The sequence below is a fragment of the Vombatus ursinus genome, unplaced genomic scaffold, assembly GCF_900497805.2.
Source record: "Vombatus ursinus unplaced genomic scaffold, bare-nosed wombat genome assembly UNPS02014782.1, whole genome shotgun sequence".
In the NCBI taxonomy this organism is placed as follows: Eukaryota; Metazoa; Chordata; class Mammalia; order Diprotodontia; family Vombatidae; genus Vombatus; species Vombatus ursinus.
Window position 1 is genome coordinate 4,546,017 of NW_020954560.1, and position 22,063 is coordinate 4,568,079.

At 41.8% G+C, this 22,063-nt stretch overlaps 1 protein-coding gene across 1 annotated transcript in view; it reads left to right on the forward strand.

Annotated features, from left to right (window-relative positions):
- CD58 (CD58 molecule) overlaps positions 1–22,063 on the forward strand; it is an 86,483-nt gene that overhangs the window by 42,314 nt on the left and 22,106 nt on the right. Inside the window, exon 3 of the mRNA XM_027866744.1 lies at positions 8,765–9,058. Within this exon, the coding sequence (XP_027722545.1) occupies positions 8,765–9,058 (294 nt within the window). The remainder of the gene's footprint in view (positions 1–8,764; positions 9,059–22,063) is intronic.

Below are 22,063 nucleotides of genomic sequence, written 5' to 3' on the forward strand. Positions count from 1 at the left end.
CTTCTCAGTTTAGGGCTAGTTCCTGAAGACAAGGAGAGACAGACTTTTATACATTAAGAAATCAAATAAGGCCAATTAATCAAAAGAAAACAGTTCAGCATTAGGTAATCTGATTTCTAATTGGAGGAAAGATTAAGGACTTTCTAAGTTGAGAGGGGGAGATCAAACAGGTGTGATTCCCTGATTTCAGAAAGAGAGGTATCCCATTCTTTCCAAGTGTCTGTGAAAACAATCAAAGGAACATGGAAACAATAACTGATTGACCAGTATGGGATCAGTATTAAGATAAGACATGTTGTTATTTAGTTGTTTGAGTGGTGTTTGACTCTATATAACCCCATTTAGGGTTTTCTTGTAAAGATCCTGGAGTGCTTTGCCATTTCCTTCTCCAGCTCATTTAACAGATGAGGAAACTGAGGAAAGCAGGTAAAGTGACATACCCAGGATCACACAGTAAGTGTCGGAGGCCAGATTTGAACTCAGAAAGGTGAGCCTTCCTGACTCCAGGCCTGGTGAACTATCACTGAGGCACCTAGCTGCCCAGATAAGACATACTTTGCTTGATATATACAATTTTGAGTAAATTCCTCGCATTAATCTTTGGATCTCACTGAGTTTCTGGTCAGCATAACCTTGGTCCTTAAGTAAGGGTTTCTAAACAGCAGGTACAGGTGGTCTAGTTTTCCAGCCACACAGGGTCAAGTTCACAGAATACGGTAAGATTTCCTCCCAATTCCCACAGTTTTCTCATAGATCGGAATTTGGACTAGACCCATAATTGAATAGAAAGGAAACTGAGGTAGCTCTAGAATTGGGTCACAAGATGGAGACAATATGGTTCACTCAATTCCCAAAATTAGCCATTCCTTCAATTCCCTCATTCCTTAGATTTCATCGACTTGATTGGGGGAACTCTTTAGGTTAATCAGAAAGTCTCCAGATCAGATCCTATACCCAGCCCCATTCCACTGAAAATTATTAAAACAAGAGGGCAGTCCCTCCATACTAACTAGATTGATGGTACGTGAGAGAAACAGCCCAAGAAAATGCTGGACAAACCAAAGAAATCCTGATCTACTATTAGAAATGTTCTGGGATAAAATATGTGAGAAATTCCGAATTGAGTGGCTTGTTAAATTGAGGTCTTGAAAAATCACTTAAAGCTTACTACTTCAGAAATAAGCTAGTTATCAAATCATATCATATATGCAAAGTGCTTTGCAAAAGTTAAAGCACATATAGATGCTAACGGTAATTATTGTTGTTGTCTAACCTTTACTCCATATTCTTTGGTGAAACATGACCTATATATAAAAAGCTATTTCATTTTTTTAGTACAAAATTTTGATTTCAGAGTTCTGTAATTATAAATGCTTGTGTACATTTAGTCAATCAAGACTCAAACTTGTCTGGGCTACTGAATACACACATTGAAAGAGAAAAGTATAAATTGGGGGGGATGCTCAGAGGCTTCTTTACCATAAGGAAATAATTAGTAATGTTAAACTATCTTAGACACTGAACATCATAAATTATGAAGTCAGCATTTTATATTATAGATTTTATTCATTAACTTTTTCAAACACAACTATACTGTGGTTGAATATTACAACAAAAATGATAGCTAGTAGTGAGTGTGTTAAAATGATAGTAGTCCTTCATTTGTTCACTATTGTATACAGAAACCAGCATTATGATGAAGAGTATTCACTGGCCCCGGAAGAGGTTTGACTCTGGGATGATACTCTTAATCTTCTGTGTTGTAATGGCGGCTTCTTTCCTGAGGTGGGTCAAAGCCCACCAGTTCTGCCTGATTTCATTTTTTTTTTCAGTCTCCTTTACTTCCTTTCTTTCAGGTAGTACCTTTGCCACTAAAAATAGCTTATCTGATAAAAAATAGCTATTCTCTGGGAAGTCTACCTCAAAACTAACTATTAGAATCCCCTTTTCAATAAGGCTGTTGATAAATAGCATGCCTTCATTCAGCACACCTTTGATAAATATCTAATGACAATCTGATCAGGATGAGAAGTGATGATAATAGCTCTGCTGTTAAGAGTTGTTAATGTTTTCCAGAAGCCAACAGTCAACTGGATAGCTGCACCCATGTAAAGGTCCTCATCTCATCATATAGATATAGCATTGTTTCAGGGTCAGAGGAAGAGGTGTTTTCTTTTGCTTACAAACTCCCAAGATAGACTTTTGTACATTAAAAAACAATCAAATAAGGCCAGTTAATTACAAGGAAACAATAGAACATTAGGCAATCTGATTTCTAATTGGATGAAAGCTTAGGAACTTTTTAAGCTGGGAAGGGGAAAGCGAACAGGTCCAGTTCCCAGAAATCAGAAAAGGGGATGTCCCACTCCCCTACCCCAAAAAATGTCTGAACAATCAAAGGAACATGGAAACAATAACTGACTGATAAGTATAGGGCCAGTTTTTGGACAAAACACATGGGTTTCTTGAGATGTACAATTGTTAGAAGACTCCTTGCAAAAAAAGGTGGGGGGGTAGCTAGGTGTTGCAGTGAATAGAGCTCTGGCCTTGAAGTCAGGAGGACGTGAGTTCAAATCCAGTCTTAGACATATGACACTTACTAGCTGTATAACCCTGGACAAGTTACTTGACCCCGATTGCCTCACCAAAAAGCAGAAAAAACCCAAAAAACTCCTTGCATCAGTTTCTGGATATGACTGAGTTTCTAGTCAGCTTAACCTTGGTTGTTGGTTAAGGGTCTCTAAGCAGCAGGTAGAAGTGGTCCAACGTCCCAGGCACACAGGGCTAGGTTCAAACAATACAGTAAGGTTTTCTCCTGATGCTCACATTTGAATAACCTTTTCTCAAAGATGGAATTTGGGCTAGTAGAGGTGGGGAACCTAGGGCTTCGAAGCCACATGTGGCCCTCCAGGTCCTCAAGTGCAGCTCTTTGACTGAATCCAAGCTTCACAAATCTAAGGGGATTTGTTCTGTGAAGTTGAGATTCAGTCAAAGGGCCAAACTTGGACCTAGAGGGCCACGTGTGGCCTCGAGGCCACGGGTTCCCTATCCTAGGACTAGACCCATAACTGAATAGAAAGAGAAATGAGCTAGCTCCAGAATTGAGTCAAAGATGGAGTGGATGTGGTTCGCTCAATTCCCACAATTAACCACTTGCTGTCCTAATTCCCTTAAAACATTGTAAGTTGTTTCCTTCACTACTTTCTGTGGTCAGGGAGCAATGCTAGCATTACATTGGTGCTGAAATGCATAGGTGTAAGGGGGCAAAAAGGGGCTGCTCAGGAGCTACTTTGAGATATTGGGGGACTAAGTGGAAGAAAGAGAAGGTGGTAGGGGTGAGTTTTGGTGTTCTGAACTCAAAAAGTGGCAGCTCTTGCCCTCTGCTTCTCACCAAGTTTTCTAGAAAGTTCCTAGAAAGCTATTTCTTGAGGACAACAAATGGTGTTGTCTAGAGAAGTCTACCAAATGATTCATTAGTTTGTCTTAAAATAGCTAGCATTTATATAGGCTTTAAGGTTTGCAAAACACGTTATGTTAACTCATTTGGTCCTCACTATCATCTTGTGAGGTGGGTGTTATTATTATCCTGTTTTACAGAGGAGGATATTGAGACAGAGGTCTGAGGTAGAATTTGCACTCAAGTCTTCCTGACTCCAAGTCCCATGATTTATTCAATTATACCACCTAGCTGCTTCATGTATACCTAAATCTCAAAATCTCATATCCTCCTTCCCTTCCTCTCTCTCCCAGTCCCTCTCTCCCCCCTTCCTCTCTTTCCCTCTCCCTCTCCCTTCCCTTCCTCTGTCTCTCTCCCTGTTCTCCCCCCTTTCTTCTTTTTCTCTCTCTCCTCCCTCCCCCCTTTCCCCTTCTCTCTCCTTTTTCCTTTCTCCTCTTTCATTCTTTCTCTCCTCTTTTCCATATGGGGAGGAGAAATATTTGTCGTAACTCAGAATATGGTAAGTTAGGCTTTGTGTGAACTTCACAACAGTTCCTCATTAGTTTTGTGCTTAGAAATCTAAGGGTAGTTTATCTCATCCGTATCTCAACATGTGTTTATAACACACAGGCAATATGTAAGGTTTTCTATTTTGGGGACCAAAAGCCTCAGGAACAGAGCCTGCAAGTTTTCTTGGGCTGTCTTTAAAAATCTAACAAGTTTGATTTGTATATGTAGGCAAATGAATGGCTAACAGAGCTTTAATTGAAATCAATAGTGCACTTCAGCTGTGTTACTTCCTCATAAGTAAATTTACCCTACTTTGTCTATAGTACACGTACTTGATCTACTTACAGTTTGTAAAGCAACAGAGCCATTGGGATGGTGAGGGAGCTGAAGACTAGGATCAGTTAAAGGGACTGTGAATGTTTCTCCTGGAAAAAGAGAAGACTTGAGGAGTGAGGGAGGACATCATAGCCATCCTTAGTTATTCATCTAGCATGTGGAAGAGAGGTTTGACATGGTCTGCTTGGCCACAGAGAGCAGTGAGTAGGGGTGCAAAGTGGCAGATTTCGGAAAGCTTCCCAGCCATTAGAGGCATCTAAAAGAGGAATAGACTGCCCAAGGATGTAATGGTTTTCCCATCACTGAAGGTCTTCAAGTGAAGGCTGGATGTTCCTGGGTCAAGGATTTATGCTGGAGAAGAGATTCTTGATCTGGTGCAAGTTAAACCTAAAATACCTCTGATGACCTTCCGAGCTCTGAGTCTGTGACTGCCTTCCATGTGCTGAGCCCAACAGACAGGTGTCCTGTCCTTCCACATTGGGTTCTCTCAGATGTTCCTCATGTGGTCCTTAACCATCCTGCTTGCCTTGTCTGGACAGTCTCCAACTGACTAATTACCTTATTAAAATGTGACAGGCAGAACTAAAACCTTCAGAAGGTTAGAGCAGTGATATGACCAGGGCAAAGGCCTTTGGGACTATCTCTTCAATCATTCCAGTTATTGACTCTCAGCATCACCCAAGATAACAGTTGTTTTGTGTGCTTCCTGGAGCTTTCGGTCTTATCAAAGGGCTGGGCCTTTTTCCACACAAACTGCTTTCTAGCTGTGATTCCTCCCACAAACTGCTTTCTAGCTGTGATTCCTCCCTATCTCTCCACCTCCCCCAACCCCATTTATATGTGTGAAGTTAGTTGCTGTTTTTTCAACTTCATAAGATTTTATCACTCTGCTTATTAAATTTACTCTTATTAAAATGAGATCATCACAGCTTAGGGAGCTCTCTTTTTCATCCTGACACATGTTAACTACTGCCCCCATCTTCATGTCATTGTCGAATGAATGAATGAATGAATGAATGAAGCATTTCTTAAGCATCATCTCTGTGTAAAGCACTGAGTACAAATAAAAAAAAAAAATAAGATAGTCCCTACTCTCAAATAGCTCATGTACTAATATAGGAAAGCAACATATAGAATAGGATAGATGGAAAGGCTTGGTGGTCCTTAGGGTGCAGGAATAGAGCAGATGGTAAAATACCTTCTTTAGTGTCCTTTCCAGTAATAAAACCATATCTGTTATATTGAACCACTCGACAATGACGAGGATGTTGATGGTGAGTACAGGTCGTTGCCAGATCTTGTCTTCACAATGATCGTCTCCCTGGTTGTGGGGTATGTGGTGGTCTGAAAAAGAGCCCAGGTCCATTTGGGGCACTGCTATTCCTTGGTTTCTAGAGGTTACTTCAGTTGGTCAGCAGTTGATGCTAGTGGTGGTGGGAATGTCAGGCCCAATCTCTATAAGGATTGCTTCTCTGGATAATGGCTTTAGGGCCAGACTGGAAGTAGAGCTGGTGGCCCGGGTGGGACACTCCTACTCTTGGGACTTTTGGGTGCTGTTTCCACTAGGATATGAAAGGAGTTAGCAGTGGTGGCTTGACTTTGTTGGCACATGCCACCTTTTTTCTCTTTCTCAGGGTTTCTTGCTACTTCAGATGGCTAGTTTGCCTCTCCCCTCAGTGGCACTTGGTTGGTACTTAGGAGCAGTGGTAGTGGCAGAGATTAAGGGATGGCATTCTCAAAGGGGTTACTCTTTAATAATGACAGTACATGTGTGGTGGGGGGAGGGAGACGATGTTTGACATTCTGTACAAATCTGATAAACATTCCATCTATGTCTTTATTCAAATAATTGGTAAAAATATTAAGGCAAAATTGAAAGGCAGCATAGTGGAGTGAAAAGTCATTAGCCTTGAAGTCAAGAATACCTGGGTTAGGGCAGCTAGGTGGCGCAGTGGATAGATCACTGGCCCTGAAGCCAGGAGTACCTGAGTTCAAATCCTACCTCAGACCAAACACTTGACACTTACTAGCTGTGTGACCCTGGGCAAGTCACTTAACCCCAATCGCCTCACCAAAAAAAAAAAAAAAAAAAGAATACCTGGGTTCAAATCCTGCCACAGACAATTGTCCAGACCCTGGGCACAGCACATAATTGCTATGCCTCTCCCCTCCCCCTTTAGTTTCCTCATCTCTAAAATAAAGGGGTTAGAATGGATTGCTTCTAGGTTCCTCTCAGTTATGAATCCTTGGTACCATGTTCCTTTACTAAACAAAACAAATACAACTCACTATAAGACTGGTTAAGTATCTCCTTATAGTCCAACTTCCTCCATTTTGCAGATGAGGCCCGGAGGCTGCCCAAAGTCATAGACCCAATTAGTGGCAGAGCCCGAATGAAAACCCCATATCCTTTCTTTGATGCTAATAGCCATGGAAAAGCTTCTATAATTAGTCATGTGTTATTATGCTAGCTATAATAATACCAAGACTGGTTATTATTATCAGTATTATGCTAGCTACAATACTAGTTACTATTAGCAGTACAATAAGATTACTTACATACTAATAACTGTTACAATAAATGGCAGCTCATGGTGAGACATTTATCACTCTTTCTGTATCTTGCTCTCAAACCATAGAATCCAGCTGTGTGTCCTGCTGCCCTGTAGCTGTGATCTGTTGAACATTTTGCTGAGATTACTGGGTAAAGTGAATGGCCAGCACCCTGTGGGTCCAGTCTGAGGGGTGATCAGCGAGCAGAGTGAATACACTGCTAGACTTGGAGTCAAGAAGACCTCGATCTCATTCATAAAATTGGGATGATAATATCTGTAGTGGTTACCTGGGAGGATTGTCAGGGGAATCAAATTATATTGCGTCTGAAAAGGCCTTCGCAGGATCTAAAGCATTATGGAAATGCCAGGTTTTATTTTTTAAATTAAATTATATTTTCAGAGATCGAGGAAGGTATTATTAATAATGGCTTTGATGATAGGGGCAGCATGGCATGGTGGATAAAAATTCAGCCTCAGATTCAGGAAGACCTGAGTTTGAGTCTTGCTTCTGATATTTCCTGGCCATGTGACCCTAGGTAAATCATTTAATCTTCCAATGCTCTGGGCAACTTACTAAACAAATAAACTGAAGAGAGGGTCTTGACCTGTCTCACTCATAAAAAAGGATTCATCAGCCAAAGAGTTGCCTCTACCAGTGAAATCGTAGCTCCAGTCTTTCTCCCAGTCTAGTCCTTTGATACAAACTAGGCAGACATAGGAGATGGCCTGTGCAGTCTCATTCTGCACCTTGAGTGTGTACTCTTCTCTCATTTCCTTCTCAGCAGATGGTGGTTGTTGTTGATCAGTCATTTCAGACTCTTCATGATCCCATTTGGGGTTTTCTTGGCAGAGATACTGCAGTGGTTTGCCGTTTCCTTCTCCAGCTCATTTGACAGACGAGAAAACCGAGGCAAACAGGGTTAAGTGACTTGCCCAGGACCACACAGCTAGTGAGAGTCTGGGATTAGATTTGAATTCAGGTTTTTCTGACTCCAGGTCCTGTGTGCCACCTAGCAGCCCTCCAGCAGGTGGTTAGCCCGCTTCATCTTCAGTCCTCTGGAATCGGGGTTGAAACCACTGCTTTATAAGGTTGCAAAACCCAGTGCTATATGTTGGGGTAATTCATCAACTGATGAGAAGATAGTATAGAATAGGAAAAAATAGAAATGGAGAAATAAGAATAAATAAATCCATGAAAGTTTGTTTCTATGCAAAAAGACTTCGAAAAAGGCTCCTTACTAATTCTCTTCAGATTTTCCTCCTCCTCTTCCTTCCACTTCCCCTTTCTCTTAATCTACTTTCTTTTCTGCCTCCTCCTTCTTTCAATTCTGATAATACTCGGGAGAAACTGCAGCTGATTATCTGGCTTTAATACCCATTAAAAAAAACCCCAAATTTGTAATTTGTTTATTTTTAATATTTCTTTTATAAAACTTGAGTTCTGAATTGTCTCCCTCTGTCCCATACGTTGAGAAGGCAAGCAATAGGATACATGTGAAATCATGTAAAACATTTCCATGTTAGCCATGTTGCCCCCCCCCCCAAAAAAAAGAACAAGAAAAATAAAGTTTAACACCCATTTTTGAAACCTGGAAATTTCCCTTTGAACTGAATAGTGTGCCAGAAAGCGGGAAGTACTTGAATGAATGGTGGCTTATCAGTGTGTTCTGAAAACACTACCCATGATAGTGTTTCTGGGTTCATCTCGTTTTCCTCACAGGACTGGAAAAAACCCTTACAGGCAGGTGTTATCTAATGCCTTCTGTTCCCTACAAATAGTGAGTGTTCAGTTGGTAATGATGTTGGCTCCCTAAACTAGAGATCATTTATATAGGCAGGGGTGAGGGGAGGGGTCTCAGAAGGGGTGACTATATTATCACTGTGTTTATGGGGTTTTATCTCATCTATCTTTTTCTGTTTTTCATAGGCTTGGGCAAGTGTGAACCTGTGAAGATATTTGGCCTCATGAACAGTAATGTTACACTTTCACCATTGCAAAAAATGGAGTTTAAAGATATTACCTGGAAAAAAGGGAAAGATAAAGTAGCGGAATTGCAAGAGGATGGAGGAGATTTGTACTTTGGGCCCTTTCAAAGTAGGGGAAGATTAGACCAATCTGGGAGCTTTACCATCCTGAATTTAACGGCATCTGACGAAGGCCAGTATGAAATAGAATCATCAAACCTTACAGCAAGTGAAATCTTGTATCTTTATGTGTTGGGTAAGTAGTGCATTTATTTTATAGGCTTGCTTTACTCTAGACTGGGAGGCTCTGTGATTTTCCTGATGAGAACCCTCTCTCTCCACTAGTGAAGATTGCAACCCCCTTGTCCTTTGGCAGTAAGTCTTTGTGAGATGTCCTGGACAAAAACTTCTGTCTGCTGGTGATCTGTTTTCTGGTAATAAGCCTGCCAACGTCCACAAGGTATCCTTAGACAGCACTCATCAGACCTGTGTCTGAAGTCCTTCCAGCTTGGTTAAGTCTGCCAGAATGTGAAATTGGCTGGTAGTCTTCAGGACCCTGAGATCACTGCCACACCACACTATACCACAGTGAGATGTTCCAGGGGTAGGGAGTCTTGGGCCTCGAGGCAGCATGTGGCCCTCTAGGTCCTCAAGTGCAGCCCTTTGACTGAATTCAAACCTCACAGAACAAATCCCCTTAATAAAAGGATTCCCTACCCCTATGCTAAACTTTAGTGAAGGATATATTTTATATTGATATTGAAAAATATACATTTCCCTACTATTTTAAGAGACCTTTACAATGAATAATTACAGGAATGGGAAGGATTTGACAGTTACAAGACATCTTCCTGTAGGTGTCCCTTTTCTTGGAGCTTTCTGATCCTTGGATTTGGGATGGGGTGGGGAAAGTGTGTGTCCACATTGTTTCTCTGATTCAATGTAAGCTCTTTGAGGGCAGAAATTGTTTCATGTTTGTCTTTGTATCTCTAGTGTCTGTTACATAGTAGACGATTAGGCTGTTCAGTTGTTTTCAGTCGTCTCTGACTCTTCCTGACTCCATTTGGTGTTTTTGTTTTTGGCAAAGATACTGGAGTAGTTTGCCATTTCCTTCTTCAGCTCATTTTACAGATGAAGAAACTGAGGCAAACAGGGTGAAGTGACTTGCCCAGGGTCACACAGCTAGTAAATGTCTGAGGGCAGCTTTAAACTCAGGAAGATGACTCTTCCCAATTACAGACCTGGTTCTCCTATCCACTACACTACCTAGTGGCGCCATAGTAGATGATTAGTAAATGTTTATTGATTTACTGTTTGTTTGAATTGGTGGAGGTGGTGTAGGGATGTAGATGTAGTAACATCCTTGAGTGGAGAAGAGAAAGGATCTTAAGATCGTATGTCTAAAACTGGAAAAGACATTGGGAGTCATCTGTTTTAACCCTTTCATTTTATAGTGGAGGAAACTGAGATCCCGGAAGATTAAATCACTTGTCCAACCATTCTGTGCTAGAATTCCTGGCAAACCATGGAAAGGAGGTGATGGCAGTGCTGAGTGGGATCACTACAAATTTATGTTATAAAATCTCAGCTTCACTGCAGAAAGGCAATCCTTTTATGCCTCCCTAATCAATTCAATATCCTGCTCATAAGAATGGCTATCCCAAAGGCTTTCATCTCTCCCTAAGCCTCTCAGGATAGCATCTCATCCCACACTCTTAGTTGAGAAGCTTGCCTCATTCTTCACCAAAATAACAAGTCATTTGTGAGTAGCTCTTTCTTCTTTTCTCCTGTTCATCTCCTATCGTTCAGATTTCTTCCCCTACCATTTTCTCCTACACCCATTTCACAAGTGGTCATTCTCCTTGTTAAGGTGAACCCTCTATGTGCTCTCTTTATCCCATCGCATCTCAACTTCTCCAGCAGATTGCTCCTCTGTCATCCCCCACTCATTTGCTAATCTTCAATCTCCCTAGCTACCGGCTCTTTCCTTTTTGCCTGTGAACATGCCCACGTCTCCTCCATCTTTAAAACAAATCCTCACTTGATCCTATGCATCTCAGCTTGCTAACATCCTATATTTTTCTCCCTTTCATGGCTAAACTCCTTGAGAAAGCTGTGCACACTCAGTACTTCACTTTCTCTCCTCTCTCTTTTTGACTAAAGTCTGGCCATCTTCATCATTCAACAGAAACTATTATCTGTGAAGTTACTGATGATCTCTTAACTGCCAAACCTAATGTCCTTTTCTTAATCCTGTCCTCCTTGACCTCTCTGTGGCCTTTGATGCTGTCAGACACCCTCTCCTTCTGTATACGCTATTCTCTCTACATTTTTATTATGCTGCTCTCTGGCTGCTCACATGCCTGGAATTTTCTCTCTCCCCCCCCCTCCTCCCCCCCTCCCCCTCCCCCCCTCCCCCTGCTCCCTCCCCCTTCCTTCTACTTTTACTTCTATTTCCTGGCTTCCCTTGGCTTTTGTCAAGACTGTGTTCAAATCCAACTTTTTGCCAGGAGGCTTTTCCCAGTCTTCCCCCTTTCCCTGTCCCACCTCCCTCCCCCCCCCCGCTTCCATTTGAGATGACCTTCCATAAACATATGATAATAGTAATAGCTAATATTTATATAGTGTTTCCTATGTGCCAGACACTGTGCTAGGTATTTTACAGATATCATCTCATTTAATCCTCACAACAGCCCTGGGAGGTAAGTGCTATTATTATCCCTATTTTACAGATGAGAAAATTGAGACAAATGAAGCTTAAGTGACTTGCCCAGGGGAAGGCAGCTAGTAAGTCTCAGAGGCTGGATTTGAACTCTGATCTCCTTGTCTCCCATCCAGCTCTCTATCCATTGTGCCACCAAGGTGCTCCACCTGTACGAATGTTTTATATGTACAGTTTTTTCCATGTCTCCCCCATTAGTACGAGAAATTCTTGAGGTCAGGGACCATGTTTTTGCCTTTCTTTGTATCCCCTGTGTTTGGTCAAGTGCCAGGCATAGAGTGAGAATGTAAATTTCCTTTTCAGTAAAATGAGGGGATTGAATTAGAAGGCCTGTGAAGTTACTTCCAGATCTAAATATGGGTTTCTAGGATTCTTGCCCACATCTTTGTGTAAATCCTCAAATCCATTTAACACATTGCAGGCCTTCCCTTAGGCTATGCATCTGTTTTCTCTCTCTCTCTCTCTCTCTCTCTCTCTCTCTCTCTCTCTCTCTCTCTTTCTCTCTACATGACTGGCCTCACTTTTGTAGATATAACCTATTCTTAAAAATACCATCTTTGGTCCAGCCTACTTATACCTACTGTATCTCTTTCCATTGATCATCAGTAAGTTTGATTTTTATAAGATCATGATATTCCATGCTTTGTAACCACATAACAACCCTCAGAGAATATTGATGCGAAGAAGATGGATTTTCAGGGCAACAAGTCTCACTCACTTGGAGTCACGGGACATTCTATAAAGTTTCCTAAATGAAATTCTAGTTTTGAGGACACTAGACTCATTAAGACAAGGTAGTACAGTGGAAAGATTGCTGAACTTGGAGTTAAGAGAACCTGGGTTCCAATCCTCCCTCTGACATGTACTCACATGGCCCTAAGCAAATCACTTAACTTCTCCAAACCTCAACTCTTCTTCTGTAAAATGAGAGTAATAATAGCACGTACCTCACAAAGCTATTCTGAGGCCCAAATGAAGTAACAACATAAAGAGTAAAGCATATCTCGAACCTTAAAGCACTGTTTATATGTTAGCTGCTATTAGTTAAGCATTATCGATTTAGAGCTGGAAAGGCCCTTAGAGGTTATCAAATCCAACCTCCTCATTTTAGAAATAGGGAAAATGAGGCACAGAGATTGCTTGACTTGCTCAGGGTCACAGAGCTAGCAAAGGGCTAAGGCAAAACCTAACCCTGAGTCTTCTGACTCCAAATTCACTACCTCATCCACTATGCCACTCTGCTATTAGGCATGACTACTATATAAAACAGATAATTATAGAATCTCAGAGACCAACTAATCTAACCCATCCTGGAATAAGAAACCCCTCTCCACTCTAAAAATCTCAGGGCTCAAAGGGATTGCAGAGTTTTAATCCCCCCTCCTGCCCAGTAGAGAGGTCCCCTCCACTGTCTTCCTGATAGGGAGTCATCTGCTGTCTGCTTGAATACATCCAGTAAAGGGAAAGTTCCTGCCCATTCCATATTTCTTCAATATTTCTTTTTTTTGTCTCATTTTTTATTTAATATTTTATTTTTCCCTCATTACATGTTAAAAACAATTTTTAACATTTGTTTCTTTAATATTTCTAAATGTTTCTTACAATAAACCAAAAACTTCGTGTGGCTGTTCTGTTCTGTTCTTTACAGACATACCAGGAATTCATGTGGTTCATACCCCTCTGAACCAGAGGGGCCGGCTCTTCTGGCCCCAAACCAATTTTTTTATCTCACCCATTGAAGTTAGCGTACTTTCTAAACCCATATTTCTTGCTTTCAAATGGCTAGCAGGCTGGAATCAGTGCAGCTTGTCTCAAAAATAGCATCTGCTCAGCCACCACATGCTGGAGAGACACTCCCAGTTAGTTGGCACATTCCGGCCCTTCTCTGCAAATGGCTCACTGTGAGAGGACGTAGGTCCTTAAAAGTAAGATGTGCAGTCTACTTCCCCCTTGACCACTTCCTGTTCTGTGTTCTTTCGCACATAGAAATGCTTGATCATCTACAAACAATGGTTTTCCTGGTGAACTGGGGGATGGGGAGGAGAATGGGCATGTGGCAAATGGAGCTGGCTTTGGCAAAAGGTATTTCCTTCTGCATTTCTACAAGCTCAGTTCCACGTACAGATGTGCTATTCTCAATCAGGCCACAGCTGGGGCTACTAAAAATGGACCTGGGGCTTGTTGCCATTTCTTTTCTTTCTTTTTTTTTTTTTTTTAACATTTATTTATTTGATTTATTTAGTATTTCAGCTTTCCCTAGTTACATGTAAAAACAATTTTTAACATTTGTTTTTAAAATTTTGAGTTCCAAATTCTCTCCTTTCCTCCCTCACCACCCTGCCACTCCTGATTAAGAAGGCAAGCAATTTGTTATGGATTATACATGTGTAATCATGCAAAACATATCCATTATAGTCATGTTGTAAAAGAAAACCCAAAAAAATAATCAAGAAAAATAAAGAAAGGTTAAAAAAAAAGTATGTGTCAATCTGTATTCAGACACCATCAGTTCTTTGTCTGGGGAAGGATGGCATTTTTTATCATAAGTCCTTCAGAATTGTCTTGGATCACTGTATTGTGAGAATGGCGAAGTCATTCACAGCTGATAATCTTACAATGTTGCTGTTATTTTGTACACAGTACCTGTCACTTTTCATCAGCTCATGTAAGTCTTTCCAGGTTTTTCTGAGAGCATCCTGCTCATCATTTCTTTTTCTTTTCTTTTCCTTTTTAGGCAGTTGGGGTTAAGTGACTTGCCCAGGGTCACACAGCTAGTAAGTGTCAAGTGTTTGATCTGAGGCCAGATTTGAACTCAGGTGCTCCTGACTTCAGGGCTGGTGCTCTGTCCACTGCGCCACCTAGCTGCCCCCTGCTCATCATTTCTTAATAGCACAATAGTATTCCATCATAATCACATGCCACACTTGTTGCCATTTCTTGACTGTGGTTATTTTTTCTTAGGAGCTGGGGGATTAGGAAAATCTGTCCTTATACTAAGAAACTTCTAAGAAGTGGTTGCAACTTTAGCTTTTAAAATTTTTTAAATATATGCAAGTATGACATAATTTTTAGCTTTCTCCATTTCTTCTAGGAATTCTAACTGACTTAATTGAAAAATATTTAATTTAACAAGAAAAAATATTTTGTGGTGATGAGACAATGTTTCTAAGTGAAAAGTAGACATCAGTCTAAGTCTTACGCGGCAGAACGTGCTAGAGAGAAGATAAGCCCCTGCCTCAGTTAGGAATCCCAAAATCTCAGAATAAGAAGGGACCTGAGAGGATCTTCAGTGTAGGCAGTCAGCAGTAATTTATTGAGTGATGACTATATGCCAGGTACTGTGCTAAATGCTGAGGATGCAAAGAAAAGCAAAAAACAAAACAAAACAAAAACAACCAAAATCCCCCCAAAAACTTGTCCCTGCCCCAAAGGAACTGGCATTCAAAAGAAAGAAATAGCATATGAGAAGAAGGTGGGAGGGAATCAGAAGGGGAAGGCAGTAGTAGCTGAGGGACAGCAGCAGGCCTTCTACCCAAGGTGAGATTGGAACAGTCTGGAAGGAAATAGGAAGCTCAGAGTCAGAGGTAAGAGAACAGAGTATTGAAGGCCTGGGGACCTGCCAGTGCAAAGGCAGCCAGTTAGGACGTGCATCTAGTGGTCCAGTTCAGCCTTGATCACAAGTCCCTCTACAACATGCATCCCTTATATGTGATCATCTAGCCTCCATTTTAAGACCTTCAGTCATAGGAAACCTGGGGCAGCTGGATGGTGCCATAGTGCATAGAGTACCCAGCCTGCAGTCAGGAAGATTGATCGTCATGGGTTCAAATCTGCCCTTGGATGCTTCCTAGTTGTGTGACCCTGGACAAGTCACTTAACTCTGTTTGCCTTAGTTTCCTCATCTGTCAAATGAACTGGAGAAGGAAATGGTAAATCATTCCAGTATCTCTGTCTCTGCCAAGAAAACCCCAAAAGCGGTCACGAAGTATTGGACGTGACTGAACAACAACTGAAAGGGGGAAACCATCTTCTTTTCCAGGCAGCCCATTGCACTTTGGAATGGAAATACTGATGAAGTTTCATTCCAGAGAGCCCACTTCTTCCTCTCTGAAACTTCTACCCCTTGCTCCCAGTTCTGCCTTCTGTGGCCAAACAGAACGAGTCCCTCTTCTTCATGACTCGTGGCAGCCAGGTGGCAGAGTGGATGGACTGCTGGACCTGGAGACAAGAAGACCTAGGGAATTTAAAGAGGCTCTGACAGGAGGTAGGCTGATAGAGTGAAAAGAATATTGGTTTTGGAATCAGAGGACCTGGGGTCAAATCCTTCCTCTGATCAATTACTTAACTGTGTGATTTGGGGCAAATCACAAGCTCTCTGGACCTCAGTTTCCTCATCTGTAAACAACCCTAGCCTACCATCTTCCTCTGCCCTCTTTTTTCATTGAGAGCCTTCTCCTGCTAAGATGAAGTGGTTTTAGCAACCGACAAACTGAAGTTGACTCCTGTCTCTGTTACTTCCTATATGGGACTCAGGGCAAGTCAATTATTTGTCAGAAGGACAGAGGTGGTCTTGATCACCTCTGAGGTTCGTTCATAGGCAAGTTAGGCAGTACGGGGGATAAAGTGCTGGGCCTGGAATCAGGAAAGGTTGAGTTCAAATCCAGCCTCAAATATTTACTAGTTGTATGATGCTGGGCAAGTCAGTTAACCTCTGTTCGCCTCAGTTTCCTTAACTATAAAATGAAGATGACAACACTACCTACCTCACAGAGTTGTGAGAATCAAAAGAGACAATATTTCTAAGTGCACGTAGCACAGTGCTTGGCATATCATAGGCACTTTATAAATGCTTATTCCTTTCTCCTTCATTTCAGCTCTAAACCTATGATTGGTCCTAGATCTCTTTCCCATAGATTCCTTCCCTGTCTGGTGCCAAGGGGAACCTCACTTTCTCCTGAGGACACCACATCTCTTGGCACCCTGTCCAAGGCTGGCTGCCTCTTGAAGCCCAGGGCCAGAAGGAGGAGTTGGCCTCCTTTCTGCTCCCCACTGCTACTCTCTCTGCCACCATCACTCAGTAACTGCCTCTCCTTTAAATCACACTTCATCCTCTCCATTTGCTTTGCTCACTTTTTCTTTATCTCCCCAGTTTTAGTAGTTTAGTACACATTTGTTGTTCACTCATTTCAGTTGTGTCTGACTCTTCATGACTCCACTTAGGGTTTTCTTGGCAAAGATACTGGAGTATGTTTTTTGCCATTTCCTTCTCCAGCTCATTTTACAGATGAGGAAACTGAGGCTAACAGGGTTAAGTGTCTTGACCAGAGTCACACAGCTAGTGAGTGTCTGATGCAGGATTTGAACTCATGAAGATGAGTCTTCTTGACTGCAGGCCCAGCACTCTGTGTGCTATGGCAGCACACAGTTAACATTTAATAAATACCCTTTCTGTGTCTCTGTCTCTCTCCTTCCATCCATCTGCCATATCCCCCTTGTTGCTGTGATCTGTGGACATCCGTGTCCTTTTCCCTCCTCCCCAGTAAATTTAGTATTTAGCTTATCGTCTTATCTTCCCAGCCCCTTTTCTTTTCCAACCTTGACTTCCCAGTTTCTCACCCTGCTCAGCTCCTGTGACATCTTTCTTTATTCTCTTGAAAACACAAAATAGTTTGTGCCATACTCAATCACAGAATATGGGGAGACCTTAGAGAGATCTCCATCTAAGCCAACCCATACCCCAAAGGAGACTCTCCATTCTGAGAGCAGTGGGGTGATCCACATCTGAAATGGGGAGATCCAGCCCTTGCCTGAAGCCCCCAGGGAGGGCAGACTTGATACTCTGAAGGTAGGACATTTCCATTTGGGAGAGCTAAGAATAGTTCCACTCACTATTCTAGACCTGCCCATGGGGACCAAACAGATCCAATCTAATCTCTTATTTACATGGCCTCTTCCTTTCTACACATCTGAAGAAAGCTGTTCTGCTCCATTCCCACTCCCAGTAGACCAGGCTGCAAGGCCATTTGTAGACCTGTCTAGGTAAAGAATTTGGAAGAAGGGGAAGAAAAAGTCAGGAAAGTAGGTTGGGGCCAAATTGTGGAGGGCTAAGGAGCTTAGGTGTGTTCCTACAGGATGTTGAAAGTTTTGGAATAGGGAAGTGACAAGATCAAAGCATTAGGGGCGGCACTGGGCTTGGAGCCAGGAGGACCTGGGTTCAAATTCCACCACTGAAATAGTGGCTGTGAAGGATACTTTTCAGTCCCTCACCCTCAGTTTCCTTATCTATAAAATGGGGATAATAATACATGCAATACCTCCCTCACAAAGTTGTTGTGCGAATCAAATGAGATCATATATATAAATGTTAAAGTGATCATCAGTTTTAGTTATTATTAAAGCAGTATTTTAGGAAAGCTAATTTGGAGCCAGGTCATACCAGCTCATAAAAGCCGGTTGTTAAATTGTCTGTCTGAGCAGTTATACATTAGAAAACAGAAAATTCTACAAATTAGGGTTTGAGTTATTGTTTTGTTGATTGTCTAGACTTAATAAAGTGATGGAGAAAAATTAATAATGCAGATTTAATTTAAAAGTGCATATTGTGCACATTTCCCCCCAAATAGGGGCCAGTTGTTAAACATTTCCCACCATACCCCGGAAATAGGAGCTGGTTGTTAAACATTTTCATTATACTCCTGGTTGTAGTATGAACTAGTACAAACTAGTTAGGAATGTATGACAGACAGTAGATGAGAAATGGAAGTTTGGATTAGGGTGTTGCCATTGAAAGTGAGGATATAAGTAACATCAGGAAAAATAAATAAACAGGTAGGGTGATTAAGGACACATTAAGCATATGATGAAGGAAGGCAGACATTGCCCTGAAGCTTTAGACTAGAGCAGTTAGGTGAATCATTAATAGAGATAAGAAAATTAGGATTGTGAGTCACATGAGGACTGATATAATAAATTCATCGTATGTTTTGAATAATCTGGGTTGGAGATGTGAGGGATACATCCATTTGGAAATATAGGAAAGATTGTGCTTGGATGCCTAGATTTTTGAGTCAAGGTAGAGATGGTTATTGAAGCCATGGATGTGAATATCAAATTACAAAGAGAGACAATCTCAAGACAAAGAAAAGGCCTGAAGACCAAGTCTCATTTGCATGTTGTTTCTCTCATTAAATTGTGAGCTCCTTGATATCAGAGACTGTCTTTTACCTTCCTTTGAATCACTAACATTTAGCACAGGGCCTGGCACATAGTAGATGCTTAATATTGACTGCCTGGACACTCTTAGAGGGCAGGAGGAGGAAGATGAACCAATGAGGAACCCAGTTTGGGTCCTATTAGGTTCAAGGGATTCAATGGAGTACAATGAAAAGTACACTCACTGATTCTGGAGTCAGAGGAGCTGGGTTCAAATCCTCCCTCTGACCATTAGTACTCCTGTGACTTTGGGCATGTTACTTTGGCTTTTTTAGCCTTGGTTTCTTCATCTTTAAAATCGGTAAAGAAGGAGTTGTTCTAAGGGGCAGCTAAGTGGCGCAGTGGATAGAGCATCAGCCCTGAAGTCAGGAGGACCTGAGTTCAAATTTGGCCTCAGACCAAACACTTGACACTTACTATCTGTGTGACCCTGGGCAAGTCACTTAACCCCGATTGCCTAAAAAAAAAAATAATAATAATATTAATTTAAAAAAAAAAAGGAGTTGTTCTGGATGGCCTGTAAGACTTCTTCTAACTCTCCAGCCCTGATCCTGTGAGCTACCACAAGCATATTCATGCTTAGTATGTATTGTGTCAGCCTTATTTAAGGACATATGGAGGCAGAGAAAAGGCAGTGAATTATCTCTGGCCCTGTTAAAAGAAATTTTTGTTTGAGGCCTTGCCTGATTAAAATAAGGCAAACTCAAAAATGAAATTTACAGTTATCCCTTCCATATCGTGGGTAAGGGATGTGGCATCCCCTCAATGTAGAAAATCTACATAAAATTTTTTGGTGTGCCTTCATACTAGAGAAAAAGTCTGAATTATTATGGTATTAAAAGATAAAATATGTTGATATCATACAATGCTAATCATATATGTTATGCATTTCTGAATTTCTAAACTTTTTCTGTGTCATCTGCTGGCCTTTCTGTGTGATCTGTGGCTTCTGGAAAAACTCCCCCAAAATTCCCATTTAAATTCTTATGACCCATGATATATCAAAACCTCCATGGGGAAAGTTGCCCCTGTTTTTATAGAACACTTGCTGAATAAGGGAAAGACAGTCCTGATAGGTAAACCTTTCTAAAGGAGGGGGAGCTTGTGCCCTCTTGGCTTCTCCCTTATTACAGCAGCATAGGGAAATGAGATTAGTGCTAAGAAGATGAGATCAAAATGCTTGCCAGCAAGCCCTTTCCCAGGGACTGGTTGGCACATACTCTAAAGGCTAAGGAGATAGGATATCACCTTTTCATCCAGGCTGGCTGGCACATAGTGGCTGATTCTGCAGCGCCCCACATAGTCATAGCTGCTCTACGTGACTCGCTTAGCTTCAGAACCTTCCCATTATCTGGTGATGCAACATGTACTAGGATTTTTGCCCCCCACATCCCTGAATGTCTGTTAGAGCTAAGGAATGCATTCTTTGAACTTGGGTGATGTTTTTGTCTAAATAGGGACCTTAGACCAAGGATCAGGTGGGAAAGGAGCTGTCCTGAGCTCAGCTGGGGTCCAAATCCAGGGTTTTTCTTTTCTGGGTCCCAGATCCCACCCCCGTCATTCCCCCCTTAAACAAATGTGACCCAAATTCTTTTCGAGTAAGGGGCAAAGGTCTCGGCTTCTGAAACTGCTTCCTGCTGGCAAGGGGCGTAGAGCTGTCCTGCCTCGAGGGGGTCCCAAAGAGGAGGTTGACTGGAACCCAGCACAGGCTGCATCCAGAGAACAATGTGGGGACATTGGCTGGTACCCGATGTTTGCTACCAACTGTAGGTGAATGGCCCGTAGTCTGGAAGACACAAATCTGATAGAAATAGAAAAAGCTGCAGGGCCCAGATATAAAGCAGGGACTAGATTTAGGGCCCAACTTTGAGAGGATAAAACATCCTTAGCTTTGTTTGGATTCAGATAATTCAGTTTTCCAACCATGCAGTATCAAATCCACCTCATAGCCAGACTCAGGAGTAGCCAGGTGGGTAACGTTCCCTTTCAAAGGAATATAATGGGGAAACTGAGCCAGGAGGATCCCATCTTAGACTGAGGCTAAAATTGTCCTCTCAGTTTTTCCCAATGCTGACTTCCCACCAGTATCACCTTCTCTAAGTAGCTTGTGGCATTTCTCTCAGATTATTGATTATTGATGGATTATGACCCATCAGATGACTCAAAATAAAATCCTATGAGCTTTTACCTCAAACAGCAAGTTTTACTAATCACAGCTTAGGAAAAACTTTTCCAGGATTTACATCTCAAACTTAAATTTGTCCTGGTGTTAAAAGCCAATCATTAGAGATTTCTGTACACTTGCAAATTCTCAGCAAGTCATATATAACCCAAACAAACTTTTTGGCTAGTTTACACATTAAAACAATAACCAACAATAGCTAAATTATTTTAGCAGTAACCAAATTATGAAAAGTTGCTTGGCATAACTGATACAGAAAGTTCACCAGTTTGAAACTTGAAACAAACCCATTACCAAGCAGGTGAGTTCAGTTTTGTTAAATGCACTTCCAAATTACTTTTACACCGAGAATCAACATCTCATCATTAATATCTGAACTTGGGGTAAGCATGGTCTTTTAAATTTGTAGTTTTAATTAACAGTTAAAGCTACAAATTTAAAAGAGCATGCTTACCCCAAGTTCAGAGGCCAGTTTCTTTACCTTGAGCAGGATGTGCTGAACCTGGGGGATGCTTCCAGGCAAAGGTTGCCCTAGGGCCTGGTGTAGCTGCTGCCCCTCCTGCCTCCTTCCTTTCCCAAGTGGGGGAGGGTGAAATCAAAGGTGAGGGGTAAAGGGTAAAACTCTCTTCTTCTATGAGAGGGGTTAACAGATATCCTCTTGACTCAAGGGAAGGGAGTGACCAGGTTGTACAGGTGTTTCAAAAGTCCTTAATGATCAATCACAGAATCTCCAGAATCTGCCAAGATGTTTTTAGCTGTTCTAACTTTCCCCTGTAACCTCCGTGAAGGAGGATTCAGAGGTGCAGAGGGAAGGGAGTAAGTAAGCCTCAGGGAACCAAAAAACAACTGCAGTTTTTTCCAATTCCCTAGCGCCGAGGGAATTCATACTTCCAGATAGGACATCCATCCTTGTCCTCTATGCTGCAGAAGGTGTACCCAGGTCCATGGCCTCGAACTGACCCAGTGGACCGAGAGCCTGAGAGTGTCAGGCCCAGTGCGAGACAGCCTTGTAACTGTCTGCCTGAAAAGCACCTCCAAGCCTTGGTGCTTAGAGAGCGACCCCAACTGCAGAGCAAGAAAGGGAGGGAGAGGAGGCTTACATACCTTCCAGTTTTGGCTGGAGAAGAACTTGGGGTTAGGCAGTT